A 16415-nucleotide genomic window follows, 5' to 3' on the forward strand; every position below is an offset into this window, starting at 1 on the left:
ATCACTATTATTAAGTTCTAGTTCATGAAGATCTGACTGGATTGTAATTAGGAGTGTATATTAGCTCAAAGGCCTGAAATCCAATGTGATGGCTATCTCCAGTCTGGGACACACCTCACTTAGAAAGTTTGCAGCCACGAACTGCAGTTAAAATTTGAAATGAAACGCACAGGACAAGTGCACTGTATTTGTGATTGTATGTTCAGATTTTAGTGTGTCCGTTGTTGAGTCTTTCAGAAGTGTGTGTTGAAAGTGATGTGACAGATAAAGAATACTTTCACCATTTTACTCAACTGTTTGACAGCTGCACAAAGGATGTGAGAAGCCCGACTTATCAGTCTGGCCTTTAGATGATGACAGAATTAAACTGTAAAGCAACAATGTTATAAAACGGTACATACTTCTCATACTCTTGGGGAAAAGCTCTTAGTTTCAGGTTTAGTCAATGCAGGTTATTCTTTATCTTCAAACGTGTTGATGAAGAAGACACCAGACAAACGTTCTTAAGATCCTGTTTATTTGTAGTGCAAAAGTAGAACAGATAGGACTACAAATCTTTAACTTGCCTCTATCCCTGTGTGAAGTACCATATGCTATAATCTACTAGACCATTATGTGATACAAACAAACACTGACAACCTACAAGTTCAACCCTTCAAGCCATGCAAAATGTGCAGTTAAGATAATAACACAACACCATAAATATCTACTCAAAATAATGAAACAGTAGAGAAAAAAAAAGTGTGCACACAACAGCAGGATTCTGGTCTGTGTAGATCATAGCACAAACATTTACAGGGACCGAGTCCAAGTCATAAAAACAGCAGCTCTGATATGGGGCAGTGTGAAGTTAGTACATCTGCTGAAATGGGAAATTAACCAGTAGTGAGTGACGATAGAAGCAGTGTGGATAAATGAGCCATCTAGCGCTGGGCTCCACCTTTTGTATTTGCCTCTGACTTCCTGTCAACAGACAACAAAAGAATTCCAGTGTACTGTTGAATACATTTCCTTCCAGTTCAGCTGAACTGTAAATGAGGTCGGTGGCAGTAAACAACCATTAGCTGAGTCATTGTTCTTAGTGTTATTATAAATGGGGCCTATAATTGTGTTTTCCAGTCCTTGTGATAAACTAAGGCCTTCAGATGCCTATGCTCACATTAGTCTAAAGTGGTGCGTGCAATCAGGTCCTACCCACAACCTACACCCTGTTACAATCTTTGGGAAGAGGGGATGAAAGGGAATGGAAAAAATGAAAAAAAAAAAAAGTAGCAATAAATCAAAATCATACGCAACAAAAGAGGAACAATGTTGAGAAAATCGTACGTTGAAGTCACAGTATCACCAGGCATAACAAGATGAACCTGCAGTATTCTTTAAAGTAAAAATGTATTTCTACCAAACGAGGCAGGAAGACGGGGTTGACACTTCAGATATCTCAAACTTTAGTGTCACATTTAGAGTTTTTAGCGAGGCACTGAACAAACCCACCGATCTATCAAGAGAGAAAGTGCTTTGGTGTATCAGGAAAATTCTAATAAATTCTTTTTATGAATATTAACTTGAGAAAAAAAGTGAATAAAAAAAGACTAAAGCCATTAAGCAACCCTCATGGTTTTTTTTTTCCCCCAATGTCCTTCAAATTAAAACTAACACAAAAATTCACCTCAAAACACATGATCTAAGAAACAAAAAGAAAAGCTATGAGAAAACTCAAAACAAACCAAACAAAAAACCAAGGAGATACTAACGGCTGAGTGTGAGTTCAGTAGCTTTGTCCTCTTAAGCATCAACAATAGTAAATGTATGACCCCTAATAACTCCTCCCTCGTTTGCCTTGTTTAATTCCTAGCCTTGACAAAACTAGCTCATATCCCAACCTATTGTATAACATAAAATACATATATAAAAAAAATTAAACAGACCTTGAAGAAACAGGAGTGAATACAAGAGACTGAAGAGAAAATAAAAGTCACCTTAAAAGGTGAGACAGCCTCTTTTCAGACCCTGTAACTCCACTTAATCCAGTCATTTCTGTTTCTGTGGCTAAACTTGGGAACCTTTCTCCTCTGAGGCTCCACTGAGAAAATAAAATAAAATAAAAAATTTCTTGGATCACTATCAGCCAGCAGGGGGCAGCAGCAGCATTAAAAAATACTCTCTGAGGTGCAGCAATCCAGTGAAGGCATAAAGGCAAAAGGTTCAGGAAGTTCTGATGAAGTTCACAGCAGATCACTTCATCTTCTCTACGCTGTGTCCCTGCATGTTTTCTTCTTCTCCTGCCTGGACGTTTTTTTAATTTATTTTTATCTCGGGTGGTGTCGTGTGAGGCCTCTCCTGGCGTTGGTGGACTGCCTCTGTTGAGCGAGGAAGGACATGGCCTGGTTGGAGGGTCCCAGCCGCTCACCAGACACTTTCTGATGCAATGCCATCCCCTGAGAAGGAGAGGGACAAAGAAAGAGTCAAGGATCATTTGTTGAAACCAGTTTCTGTTCAGTTTGTTCATATGAAATGCCATGTTTCAATGCACTTGCTCACCATGTTGTACCAGGCAGAAATGATGAGTTTCTCCTCTTGGTCATGTCTGGCTCTGCTCTTCTCATAGTCGTGCTGTACAAAGGGACATCATCAGGCATTACAGTGAGATTTTACAGAACTGGAGTTAACATCATTTGAGTCTTTATGTTAAAGGTTTGCACCTCGAGGTGGTGGATTTTCCTCTCCCTCTCTGCCAGCTGGTTCTTCAGAGCCTGAACGTCAGGAGTTGCAGGCGGCTGCTGCTGCTTGGGATCCAGGGTTTTGATCACCTGCACAAAGACAAATCTACTGAATTAACATTATACTGCTGCTATGACATTAATAGATTCATGATGGAGAGCTCTTTAAAATGGTCATGGTCTTGTGGCTAATTTGTGTGGGTTATTCCTGTCGCAGCTGTTGGCCACAAGCACATTTGAGGAGTGAGCCACGTAGCTTACCTCTCTCGCTCCACACCTTTAAAGGGATAGTTCAACATTTTGGCAAATTGGCCCATTGCTATAATCCCTATAGTTTTAGGAGTAGGTTCGTTACCTTTAATTGTCGGTGCAAGCTATTGGACAAGTTGTGACCTGCACATTCACCACGCTATGAGATAATAACACGTTACAAGACAGAGTTGTTTTCGAGGTAAATTCATGCAAAACAGCTGATGCCCGTTCCTGTCGGGGCAGTCTCGCACCGACAATTAAAGGTAACGAACCTACTCCTAAAACTATAGGGATTATGGCAATGGGCCAATTTGCCAAAATGTTGAACTATCCCTTTAATATTTTCCATTTTCAAACGTTCTGCCCTGAACTGACAGAATTTGAAGCCACCAACATTTTTCCCACACATGTACTAAAACGTCCCAACAACTGCTCTCCTTAAATCAGTGAAAAAAACAACACCCTGTAATTTTATTTAGAGCCACATGCTGAGGAGAACATGTTCTGTTGAGGTGGACTGACCGTTCTCGCCTTCTCCACATAGCGTTTGTATCGCTCCTCCATCTGCTTCATGTCCTCGTCCTTCTTCCGCAGAATCTCCTGAAGTTCATCTATCTTCTTTGCCACTGAGAAGGAGAGGGGGAAAAAACAGTGTTTGAAGGAGAAGGCGGCATGAGACGGATGAGATGGTGATAATAAAAGTGATGACTTACTGTTGCCGTCCACTTTGGGCTCCAGGTCATCGATGACCTCTCTCTTCTTTTTAAGATCTGAGTGAGCTTCATGGAGCTTCTCCCTGTAATAATCACATGATGAGATATATGTTTACTATATGTGTTTTTAGCGCACACGTGGATAAATGATATGTAAGAAGCAGATACTTACAAATGCTCCTCCAGCTTTTTCTTCAATAAAGAGGACTAAAAAAAAGGTGGGGAAAGAAAAAAAAGCACTCAAAACTCAGGTTTTCTGAATGGCACACAAACAAACACATACACACACACACACACACATACACAATGTAAGCTGTGAAAGTCAAGCTGACAAAGAGTTAAATCATGGGCCAGTTGGACAGAGGGTGGGCCGTACTTACGATAGCCTGATTTTGGCAGAGTTGACCGATGGGGGCAGGCGGAGGGAGACAGACAGAGAGGGGCAGGCGTTAACAGTGAATCACCACAGCAGACTTGGGTTAAAGTCCCACACAACATGTATTACAAGTAAGAACAGACAAGGCAGTAGTTCACAGGCAAGTGCGTTCAACTGTTTTCTCAAACTCAAAGTGCCATGCAAACATACTGCTTTTGTACATAGGAAATGTTTGCTGAAAAATCAGTGTCTCAAAAAATACTTTTACTTCAAGGAATTATATGAAAGTCATGTCTTTGCAGTTCCAGTTTCACAGACAGTGTAATTCAACACTGATTAATAATCATACTGATTCAAATAACAAGGGTTGTCATTTGATGAAGGAAAAAGAAAATAAGAGCTGATCTATACATTTCTCTCAGCTGATTGGTTGCACATAGTGTCTGTTGTCGACCAGTGTGATCGTAGGAATCTATTATTTGTGATGAGGGAGGTTCTAAGTGTGAGGTGACTAGAGTATCCAGAGAGGACAGAGGCAGCCGTCTCTCCACTCACATCCTCCGTCTTGCTGTCCTGATCCTGTAGCGCTTTCTGAAGCTCCTCGATCTGAGAGCGCAGCTCTGAGATCTGCTGCTGGTTCAACCTTGGAAACAGACACAGACGGGAAGAAAAAGATAGGAAAGCGAGAAAATGAGGAGATGCAAGGAGGAACGCCGTGGAGTGAGCCACAAACAAGAAGGAGAAGGATGATGATAGGAGACGTGAAAGGAACAGAGGAAAAGATGAAACACAAGGTTACTTAGTTGCGTCTGTGGGTGGGAGATGTTTGCAAAGTATCATGTGGGTCCTTGTACATCTGCTGCAGGCAGCATTCATCCGCTCCACCAAGTGCTGCCTGACCATTCACAGCTCTGCTCTACTGAGCATGCTCACTCCACTCCTCTCCTCCTGTTGCTGAGGATGCTTCCCACACCCTGGGCCTGGTGTTGCATTGGACACATACACAGCCACACGCACATAAACTGTCCACCCACATGTCCACATGCCCACAGGCATGTAAACACACACATACACACACACACAGTCAAGGGACAATCTGGCTTTCTGCTGTCTGTCCTCCAGTGCAGCCCACACAGCTCAGTTGAGCACACAGTCCAGAGGGTGAGTTGACATTTAGGCAGATATCACTCCTACTATCAGCCAAACAAGCAGATTAACGTCCAGGAACATACAATATGGTGGCCTAGAAAGGGGATGGTTATTTAACACTGCTGAACAAGAATTTGGACTTCACACACACACACACACACGTGCACAGGCTCTACTGTACCTGTCCTGAGTTTCCAAGGTGTTCTTGCTGCGCTGGGCCTCCTCCAGCTCGGCCTGCACCTCCACTAGTCTCTGCCTGTAGCTCTCCTCCTGGACGCACAGCATCTTGTTTTCGCTCTGCAGGCGCACCACCGTCTCCCTGTGGAAGGAGTCAGGAGGGGGGAGGAAGGAAAGCGGAGGACAGATGAAGTGGGTCAGAGAGTGGTGGAGGGACAGACAGAAGCTCCGCTCCGCCAAGTTGACCGAGGCTTCTTTACGACAACACCCAGGCCAAATGTGCAGCGCTGCCATGTGTCGCTGTTCGGGATGCCAACTGCACATTTCAAGCTATAAATAAACTTTAGGGGCTGTGTGAGCAGGTCTGAGCCGTTTATCTCAGGCTGTAGAGGATGGATATAGGGTGTGAGTGGGTTACTGATAATGACACCAGTGCGTGTTTTTATTTTTTTTTCCTTTACAGGTTTAGAGGGAAAATCTCATTTGTTACGCCCAAAATTTGACTGCTATGCTCACAAACCCTACACGCCGAAGCTTATACACAGACGTACACTGCATATTAATAATAGCGCACGTACTTGAGCTCAGTGGGCATGATCTCTGCAGCAAGGTTTCCCACTGTGACACTACTGTCACACAGGCCTCCTGTGGAGAGACAGAGAGACGGGGATTAAGACTCAGCACAGATTTAATAAAAAACCTTCATCAGCTGATGAAGATTTCTCTTCCCCACATGATTTTGATTAACGCTCTACTGGATTTGGATTTTGGATGAATAATTTATTACAATATTAATTATTATGACTATTCAGATGCATCCATTACAATTATCTGTCCGTTTTTTTTGGTTTGTAAGTGTATTTTACATTTCTTTGTAAAGCACTTCAATGAATGAATGAATACATTTGACCAACATTTAGAAAATGTCAGATCAAAACATGATAAAGGAAAAAATATGCTCTATCACAAGTGGATTGTTGCTTCTGGTAATTTCACCAGAATTTCAATTAAAGCAGAAGTAAGCGATCCGGTCGTTTTGGCTAATGCTGCGTTCCAGGCAGGCTTTTGAAACCGTAAATTACAGCTTCAAGTCACAATTTACGACTTTGTAGCGTTCCAGGCAACCCACTCGTGTTTTTCCGACCTGTTTTACCTGTGAAAGTGTACTATAACGGCCACTCGTAACTTCCGACCCGTGAACTCGTACCAGATCGAACTGGTACGACTTCACACAGGTCGGAAAAACACGAGTTATGAGTTGCCTTGAACGCACCATAACAGTCCTCGTCCCTACGTCACCACATTCACGCGCATCCCTTGGCTGCACACACAGCCCTGTATGCCGTTCTCTCTCCTCATTGGATAAAAATTGTAGGATACGAGAAAGGTTTTCTCCTCGGCTCAGAGCAGAGTGACTGACAGACCCATGTTTCGGTCCAAACACTCTATGTAAGTGATTGCTGTCGGAAGATATAACTATTTAAGACTTATATTAACACAAAAATATCGCTCACTTCTTCTTTAACTTCTTTATGTCCAGTTGAATAGGATTATAACTCACCTCCTCCACTCAGACACCTCTGTTGCACTTGTGCACACCTGAGCTCATCGTTGGTTTCCCTCAGAGTGTCTCTTTCTGAGATCAGACGCTGAGGAGCAAAAGCACAAGATGCAAGACTGCTTTAGTTTGTGTGTCAAACGACTTAATCATTAAACATACACAAGTATCCAGTGTAAAATAAAACTATTATTAGATTAGACCACCTGGGGTATACACATGAAGAGACCTGAAGTCATTTTACGTTAGAGCAGTGTTTTTCAACCCTGTGGTTGCCTGGAATTCAAATGGGGTCGCCTGAAATGCCTAGTAAAATAATGATAAAAAAAATACTGATAAAAATATTTAATATATAAATATTTATATTTAACTAATTATTATTCTTTTTAAAATTACACTGCACACAATCACAAACTACTGTATTCTATAATTTCACCTTCTCTTAAATGCAGCATATAAAAATATCTGAGTGGGTCGCCAGAAATTTTTGATGTCAAAATGGGGTCACGAGCTAAAAAAAAGGTTTAGAACCACTGAATTCTGAGCTCTCTGGGCTGTTGTTAGCTCTAATGCAGAGCTGGGGGGGGGGGGGGTTCCTAAAGCATCAAAACTACTACACTGTTTCAATGAGAGTAGTGCAACGTGGATGAAGTGAATGGCCGATGTAGACTGCATGTCAGGACAGTGTGTATTTCTTAATTACTGCCACAAGTACCCAAGGACATTAATCACTCCTGTCACATTGCAGAAGGTGCTAGAACAGACACTGGACGTGGGAGTCCTCTGAAGAATAGTATGATATTTGCCTGGCAGGGGTTCCTCCTGCGCCTCCTGTGATCATCACAACAAATGGTGATCCTCCACACAAGGACTGTCACTAAATACTATGTCACTCCACCTTGTTCGGTGACAGGGCTTTTAGTGTGTGTCCATGATATAAGGGAGATCAGCTGCACACTGATAAAACACCACAGTAAAAGCATTGTGCACATTTTTTTTCCCCCTCTGTCACAACTTAAGCTTTTGTTTCCTGATGGCCGTCGTGAACTCACTTCTTTCTCTTTCAGCAGCGCGTCATACTTGTCGTTAAGGTTCTTGTACTCAAACTGCCACTTCTCAGCTTTCATGGCCTCTGCCGAGTGCTTGGTGTGAAGCTCGTGAGCCTGCAAGTCAGAAGAAGAGCACAACAGTCTGTGTTGGCAGGAGCGCTCTATAAAAACTGCAAACGTTTTCCAGTCACATGTAAAACGCCCGGCGATGACGTGTTTCACGTCTCTTGGATGTCAACACTGTCCCTCCTCCTCCTCCTCCTCCTGTCAGCCCACAGCTTGCCTGTCTCTTGTAGGTGTCCAGCTGGTTGCGGACGGCGTTGGCCCTGCGCAGCTCCTCCTCCAGTTCACAGGTGCGCTGCATGTACACGGTGTTGCGCTCCTCCAGGAGGCGCACCTGTCTGCGCAGGTCTCCCAGATCCTCCAGCTTCCTCTTGTACGTCTCCACCATTGCCTCGAGCTGGTTCACCCGGTCCGATGAGTGCCTGAGGCGGGGGGAGGAGTGTCAGAAGTGTTGAGCGCCAAGCGCAGGAACAGCACTTCAAGTTAAACACAATACATCCGTGTGGAATATGTACTTAACTAGTGAAAAAACCAACAAGTCTGACGCGAGCCGGCACAATGCATGAAATTCATTTTTATAAAACACAGAGGTCAGAGAGAGGGGCTGAATGGACGTCTGTGTGTGGGCGGTGTGGGAGTTGTTTCTGTGAGTCTGAAATGATAATGGATGAACTACTGCGTAAAAGAAAAGGCTGCTGATGCTCTCCCATCAGTTCATCTCTCAACACTTCCACTTCCCTGCCCAGTCTGTGGCTCTCGGTTCAAAGCCTATTCATTCCCACTGAAGATGTAAATCCTTCAAAAGCTACTTATTTTTTTAAAAGTTCAGTTTCCTAAAAAACAGCTGAGGACTAAAGTTTTTAGACACATTATTCAAACAGCAGGAAATGACTGGGTTGAAGAATTGTTGGACACTACTTGTGGCTATGAAAATATGAGCTTGTGAATATTTATTGATTAAAAACAAAATATACGATATTGATACATATCCCTCCCATGTTCGTTGTACTATGAGTATGTCAGCACGTGCAAGGGTGTGGCTCACTGACATGCTTTAATGTAACAGACAATAAGCTACACTAAGCTCTGATCAAACAGGAAATGTTATTGTGCTTTGTCTTTCCATGACATTTGTTGATAGTGACAAAAATGTAGATGAAATTCTTTCAGATTCGAGAGATATATTTCCAGTCAAAACAAGACTTCAATATATTCTTTCAATGAAAACTTGTTTTTCAAATCAAACTGCATCATAGGTTTTAGTTTCCCTATCACAACAATTCCAGAAATACTGGCTCAGCAGTAAGTGTCAGGAAATCGAGTAAGACTCAAGACTGAATTATGTGAAGTACTTAATCTGGTAATAATTTAATAGAAAGCCTCCAAACAGCTACACAGAAAACAGAAAACACAAAATCCCCATTCTCTATGACACAAACACCCACTGAATATATGGAACCTATAGTTTTTCTGGCGATAAATCTAAGTTAGCACGTAACCTCCACTCCTGCTTGGCCTCCTCTGTAAATTCAACTAAAATCGGTTACAATTGTTAAGAAGGCCAGCCGACTCACCTGAGGATGTCCATCTCGTCTTTGAGGGCCTGGGCCTCCTGTGCCAGACTGGTCAGGTCTTCGTTACGTAGCTGCAGCTCGGCCACCTCACGCTCCAGTATCTCTCCACGCACACGCATGTCATCTTTGCTGTTCTCCAGTCTGAAACATGCATGACAGAAGATCAGGGGGTTTGTGAGAGATACGAAACGGGGTAAGATGAGTCAACAATAGCATCATTATTAATCGGGAATGTTAAATCTTTCTGAAAACCTCAAACATTTCTAAGTTTAGTTTAGTAAATTACATACATACTTAAAGCAGATATCAGCTTCACGGCCGTTTCGGCTAATGCTGCGTTCAAGGCAGGCTTTTGAAACCGTAAGTTACAGCTTCAAGTCACAACTACGACTTGGTAGCGTTCCAGGTAACCCGTAGCTCGTGTTTTTACCATCCTGTTGTCTGTGAAAGTTCCCTATAACGGCCACTCGTAACTTCCGACCCGTGAACTCGTACCAGATCGAACTGGTATGACTTCACAGGAAGGAAAAACACAAAGTACGAGTTTCTTTGAACGCACCATGAGTTAGCAGCCCCCGCCCTTGTCAGGCATCAATTGGTCCTCGTGCTACGTCACCACATTCACGCGCATCCCTTGGCTGCACACACAGCCCTTCATGCCGTTCTCTCTCCTCATTGGATAACACTTGTATCCCACAAGGAAAATTTTCTCCTCGGGTTACAGCAGAGCAGAGTGACGGAGAGACTCGTGTTTAGGCTGAAATACTTCATGTAAGTGATTGCTGACGGAAAATAGGACTATTTAGGACTTATATTAACAAAAACATTCCACTGATATCTGCTTTAAATTATTTTGTGCAATCACGGCTTTCCTTAGAAAATCTCTGTGTGTGTACAGGCTGTACCTGTAATTCTCCTCCTGAAGCTGCTCCATCTGACTCTGCAGCAGCAGCAGCTTCTTGCCAGTGATGGCAGTGGTGGAGGCGTCAAAAGAGTCGCTGCGGCTCAGCTTCTCCTTCAGGGAACGCGTCTCCGCCTGAAGGGACGACTTCTCCTCCAGCGCCAGGGACAACTGTTGGGGGGAGGGAGAGGAACATAGGACAAACATTGCAAAAAGAGGTGTAAAGGCAGGCAGAATTAACATTAAAGCATTAGCATTAAGAGAGAAGTGATGAAGATGCTGAAAGTGAACGAGAAAGAATATGCTCCTGAAAAAAAACAAAAAAACCATTGCTTTAAAAAAGTCCTATAGGCTGATTTACAGAAATCTTCTTAATCCATAAGTAAAATAAACACGTGAAAGCCACAGTAGTAGCACTCGGCAGATACACAGAGGGAAAACACTGATCCACAGCGACAGACTCACCACCTTTTGTGCACAGAGAACCTCGATCACATGCTTTGTTCTCATTTCACATGCTCAGTGGTCAAAAGCTAGTTAGTCAGCTGGTGTGCAACGCTCTCGGGCAGATGGAACTTTCTCAATGGTGGATTTGTTAGCGTCGGCCTTAAGGTCGAAAACCTGACCCTCAGGATAAAAATGGAAATAAATGAATATGTACAGCTCATTGAGGGGCATTAGTGACACTGATTACACTGTTACAGTTGGAGCTGCTCTAACTCGAGGCTGATGAAGCTGCTTTGAATAGAGAGATGATGAGACGGCAGTTTAACTAAATGTTTGTCGGCGTCAGGCTGAGCTGAGGTTGAAGTTAGACAAGCTGGCATTCCAGTGTTGAAAAGAGAAAAAAAAGGGGGGGGGGGGGGCTGTACTTACCTGCTGGACTTGAACAGCAAAACCCTACACTGAACTTTAAGGACAGATTGCATACTTTAGCATAGGGCCAGTAACAGTAAATAGCTTTCAAAACAACACAAATGACTAATCCCTAATGCGTGGGCTAAGTAAGTAAACAAACAGGTGGGCTGAGAGCAGTGCAAATTATTGTTGGCTACTGCTCCATCCCAAGGCAACGTGTCAGTTTTATCTTGATGTTATGCAACTATTGACTGGAGTGTGTCTTTGAAAAAGGATTAATTTAGTGGGGTTTTTTGTTTTTTTTAGTCAGTGGTACAACAACAAGCCATGGGAACACAAAGTCTCAGGCTGAATAATCAATAAGGGCCAGAGCACAAAAGCTGCAGGCATTATACATTCAGCAGTATGCTGCAGCCATCCACACACACCACAACAAAACCAGCCCCCTAAACATCTCAGAGTTGCATATGTAGAGCTGAAATGGTTTTATAATCACTCAAAAACCACAACAACAGTTTGCCAACAACTCTGTTTGACAAATGGAAGATGAAACAAACCCAGCCCCAGGAGACCCACTTAAAAGTTATAATCCTTAAGAGTTTCAAGAGACCTTGTTTTTGATGCTATTTATGGTCAGCTTTTTCAGCTACAGCCAGTCCATTTAATTGTATTCATAATTAGATAGTAGATAGTAGTTTTTTCACTGTTAGAAGTGGATAAAGCCTGGACTGAAATAACACACTTGAGGGATTCACGGGAAACAATGCAGGATATAAATCCAGTCTTGATATCAGACTAATAGTCTCTTTACTGCTGCATTGAGCTGTAAATGCAGACCCAGGATTTTGCACTTCATAATGCAATCACAGAAAATGAAATGTTGGTCACTGAGATTTACACCTTTCACAAATCGAGGGAAAAAAGGAGCTGATCACTTTTTACACATCAAGCAGTAACAGAACAAGAAGTTGCAGCTTACAACCTGCTTTTTATTAATGTGGGTTTTGGCTGCACTGTGAAAGTATATTCATCATTTCCTCTTTAATTGTGTTTTTGACAAACAAGGTAGTCCAAGAGTGTCTGTGGCCACCTGAATTTTAGGAACTGTAGTAGAATATTGCACCTGCAAACTATGGGTGTTTCCAAACTAACTAGACCTAAGATCTTGAGGATTATAACTTCGAGGTATCAGGAAATGAGTGTGAGCCATAAATCCGATTTAGTGAACCAACCTGATGTTGTAGGTCTTGGCAGCGCTGGCTCATGTCTTCCTTTTCGTCTGCCTCCTCACTCAGGAAATAATACTTTCTGGACTGTAATCACAGAAGGTGGATACAGAGGAGATGTCAGTGACGGGGTCAGAGGAAAGATCTAACGGATCTGCTGAGAGAGCAAGGGGAGTGGGTTTCACCTGGTAGTCAAAGTCCCCATAGGTTTCTGGGCTTCCTGGATCAGATGAAGGTTCTTTTGATAGGAGCTGAGGCAAAACAGCAGTAGAAAGTCAGTGATTTAATAAATGATCAGGACTTGTAGACTAAATCATTTTCAAACAGCATTTTTACTTATTTTACTGGTAAAACCTGGCATACATTTTTCTCATGTTCAGTGTTATGTTCACTCCCATGAGTGTCAATGCAAGGCTAAACATATTCTTGAGAGTTGGCTTTCTGGGATGCAGTTCTGTCTTCTGCTTATCCGGATTTCTCCGATTGTGAATTCACCATGACTAAGAGCTGGGATTATTGCAGAGTAGAGAGAACCAAGGATAGGGATAAGCAAGAGGTTCACTCACCTCCTGAATGGCTGTCATCACAACGTGCTGGACAGATTCCTCAAGTGTCATTATTTGCTGGATTTGCTCTGTGTTCAGGGGGAAGACAACAACAGAGAGCAGTGACGGTGCAGCCAAATACAGATTAACACAAATAATCTCCTCAAACCAAAACTGCATTTATTTTAGAGAACCTGTGTTCATTCAGTTTGTGTTTCGGTAACACATGCATTCATCCGTTTTTTTCCATTGAATTTTAATCTGCACACTGGGACTTGGTGCGAGGGGGGAAAACAGCATGTGGTCAGTGTAAAAACTTGTGATGCTCAGGCCATGACTGTCATTTAACAGGAATCATGTGAGCTGACTTGGAGTTAATCCCATGTGTTGTTTTTCACAGATGGCTGCGTATCTGCCTGGTTTTCTTTTCTTCTGCAGCAGAAAGCGTACCTTGTTTTTTCTCACAACTGACAGCACAGCCCAGCACAAGCTGTACCAGCTTGCCCAGCTCAGTGACATCTCCCATCTCTCCGATGAGGTTGACATCTGGCAAGTGCCCATCTGACACCTGATGACCCAGCACCTGTTCACGGAGAGGAAAGTGGGACAGGGCTGAGTTGGAGATATAGAAACAACTAGGGGAGGAAATATAGCAAGAGAAATACAAAAAAAAAGAAAAATCACACACAAATGAAAATTTAAATAAGTAAAAAGCAATAAAAATCCTCTTACATCATGATAATATTCCAGCATGCTCTTGAGAATCTTTTTCAAGTTGCTGACCTGAAAGAGAAAAACAGGACTTACAATCTACATCCTCATTTTCATCAAGAAAAAGAAGTTGAAAATAAATAGCCAAGACATCTTGATTATTCTTCGCTGCCGTTGGGTGCTGTGTCATATCTTGCTGTTTCACAAATTACCTTGAGGCGCCAGTTGGCCCCACTCTCCTCCTTGATTCTGCCTAGCCATGTCTCATTAAACCAAGAGGGGTCTCTGTCAATGAGAACACAAGAGAACTCTAGTGACAGCGACGACACATCTCCGGACATCAAGATTCACAGGAGGCCACGGGGCAACATGGCCCTGCATGCTGACATTTGAGTAGAACAGTTCATTAAAGTCACATATCATACATATAATGCTGAAGAAGCCGTTTCAGTGACCTTAAAACAAAAAGAAACATTTGGGAGGATACTTGGGTTGTCCATTTATCAGTGGAGGTATAGTGATGAGGAAAACAAACAAACCACAAGCTCTAAAGGTCAATAGGCCTGGACAGAGTGGTTTACTTAAAAAATTAAACTCACATCTCAAGGCCACAGTGGGGCAAAACCCTCTGAGAAACAAAGGACGACCTCACAAATCCAGGCTGCATGCATTTTAATGTTAACTGGTTAAAGATTTAAGATTTGCATAGACAATGACCCCTGTGCTTTTCAAAGGGCAGCTCAGCGTGAATCACATAGATAAGCAAATCAAAGTGAGTCGGTTCTGAATTAATTTCTATCGGCTGTTTCCTCTGAGTTCATGTCGTACATTTGAATCATCAAAACAACACAACATACATAAATACATCAAAATATGTTGTGTGCACTTACATTCTGTGCAGCACATGTGCGATGGCCACTCCGCTGGTAAGGTCGTACTTGCTGTTGCATGACGGCACCTGAAATGTCTGCAACTGAAAATGAAGATGTTAAGAATCAGTAAATGCATAGCTATATTTTATTTATTTATTTAATCAAATTGAACCAGACTCATTAATGTGTAAAATATTATCAGTGCACCATTGAGAAAGTGATCTAAGACTTTTGGATTCCACCATGTGTCACAGGTTTGCATTAATATTCATGTGAGTAAATTGACACCTGCTGTATAATGGCCTCAGTAATACAAAACACACGATAAATGATATGAGCAAATGAAAAGGGGATTTTGTCTAAACCCATTGAGTCTTCCTAAACACTACTTAAATGTTCAGTACTTCACAATCAGGGGATTTATCCAGGTCTTCATAGTAGTAGGTGTCTGTCTCAGTTCACTTGGACAAGTGCCAAACAGGTGGATTTCCTCTGAGCTTGAGTAGGCTAACTTAGTGACTATTTTGGATAACATAACATTACTGCATAAGACTTTCAGCTAACACTAAGCTATGTGAGTTTGTTTTTCAAAGCAGTCAGTATTGCTGACCATGCAGTCAGTTGGACAACACAGTCAGATATCATGCTAACAGACCACAAAGGGCAAACTTCACAGCTTTGTGCCTGGCTAGTTAGCTCGTCTGGCTAGCGATAGTTAGCTCCTAAACAACTTCCACAGCTGCAGCCAATAAATGCGTGAACTGAAACTGTCGGTAAATGACCCCAAAGTAGCGTGTGAAGCATTGCCTCACAACAGTAATGTTATTTTTCTCCGTGCTTAGCCACCACCAGCTGTCAGCTGTTAGCCGGCTGCTAGCCGTGTTGCTACTAACCCCTCGCTAATATCAAACTTACCCAGGTTAACAGTGAGTCACACAGCTCGGCTTTGTCCAGACTCATCCTGCTGTGCCCGGCGAAACCTCCAGGAGCTCGGAGAGGAGCGAAGGGGTCCGGCCTCAAGACTTTGTTTTTCTCCCGAAGTTACTCACTCACTCACTACTGACACCTTCCACGTCAGTCATTATCGGCCATGGCCTCCTTCTCCTTCTCCACCTCCTCCTGCTGTTGCTGCTGCTGCTCCTGCCCGCTTCGCGTTTCGCCCCCTGTTATCCAAGCGAGCTCCCGTATTAGGAGCGTTCCCATGGAAACGGATTATGTTATGGGTCAGCTTGTCTGGTCATGATGAATGATAATAAAAGGGATAATGGTAATAACAACCCAGCGTGTTGTTAAGCCCACATAATGACACTGGTTTAAATCCTTGTTTTTACATTCATTTCATCAAACATTATGAATCTTCCTGGCGAGACACAACAACACCAACAACAACACAAACTCACTAGGCCTAAATCAGAATTAAAGAGGAGCGTGACTATGTGGAAACACATAGCCTACAATAATTAAAATCATAAAAATAGACCAAGACTAAGATAATTTCAAAATAATAACTTATCTTTGCATTGTAATTTGTGTGTGTTTTCCTCTGACTAAGTTTATCACGACTCAAATCCAAACACTCAAAGGGACAAGTGTTTTTTGATAAATATTTGCTAATAGGCCTACCACAAAAATAAGTATCTCTACAATGTCCCTAAATCCACAGCCTACATATGG

General features: G+C 42.6%; 1 protein-coding gene across 2 annotated transcripts; it reads right to left on the bottom strand.

Annotated features, from left to right (window-relative positions):
* Positions 1 to 323: 323 nt before the first annotated feature.
* On the bottom strand, positions 324 to 15898 carry hook2 (hook microtubule-tethering protein 2). Of its 2 annotated transcripts, XM_083977480.1 has the most exons (22): positions 15657 to 15898; positions 14760 to 14842; positions 14082 to 14154; positions 13891 to 13941; positions 13609 to 13741; positions 13180 to 13247; positions 12799 to 12864; positions 12620 to 12700; positions 10534 to 10700; positions 9629 to 9769; positions 8275 to 8476; positions 7995 to 8105; positions 6946 to 7033; positions 5963 to 6029; positions 5389 to 5526; positions 4614 to 4701; positions 3855 to 3889; positions 3683 to 3765; positions 3492 to 3595; positions 2700 to 2807; positions 2539 to 2610; positions 324 to 2435 (listed from the first exon to the last, which is right to left on the bottom strand). In XM_083977480.1, exons 1-22 carry the CDS (start codon positions 15699 to 15701, stop codon positions 2307 to 2309), a joined length of 2133 nt encoding a protein of 710 aa, XP_083833606.1. In that variant the 5' UTR covers positions 15702 to 15898; the 3' UTR covers positions 324 to 2306. The 2 variants fall into 2 exon arrangements, 1 of the variants encoding a protein (XP_083833606.1); XR_014595573.1 differs by lacking the exons at positions 324 to 2435; positions 2539 to 2610; positions 2700 to 2807; positions 3492 to 3595 and having other exon boundaries at positions 4063 to 4701.
* Between the last annotated feature and the right edge of the window lie 517 nt (positions 15899 to 16415).

Source organism: Trachurus trachurus (genome assembly GCF_905171665.1).
Source record: "Trachurus trachurus genome assembly, chromosome: 8".
NCBI lineage: Eukaryota > Metazoa > Chordata > Actinopteri > Carangiformes > Carangidae > Trachurus > Trachurus trachurus.

Excerpts from the sequence above, each read along its gene's own strand:
- hook2 (XM_083977480.1), bottom strand. The coding sequence starts at position 15,701 with ATGAGTCTGGACAAAGCCGAGCTGTGTGACTCACTGTTAACCTGG. Across the intron at positions 14,843-15,656 it reads GTGACTCACTGTTAACCTGG|TTGCAGACATTTCAGGTGCC; the intron begins GTAAGTTTGATA and ends CTTCATTTTCAG. Across the intron at positions 4,702-5,388 it reads ACCTTGGAAACTCAGGACAG|GTTGAACCAGCAGCAGATCT; the intron begins GTACAGTAGAGC and ends TCTGTTTCCAAG.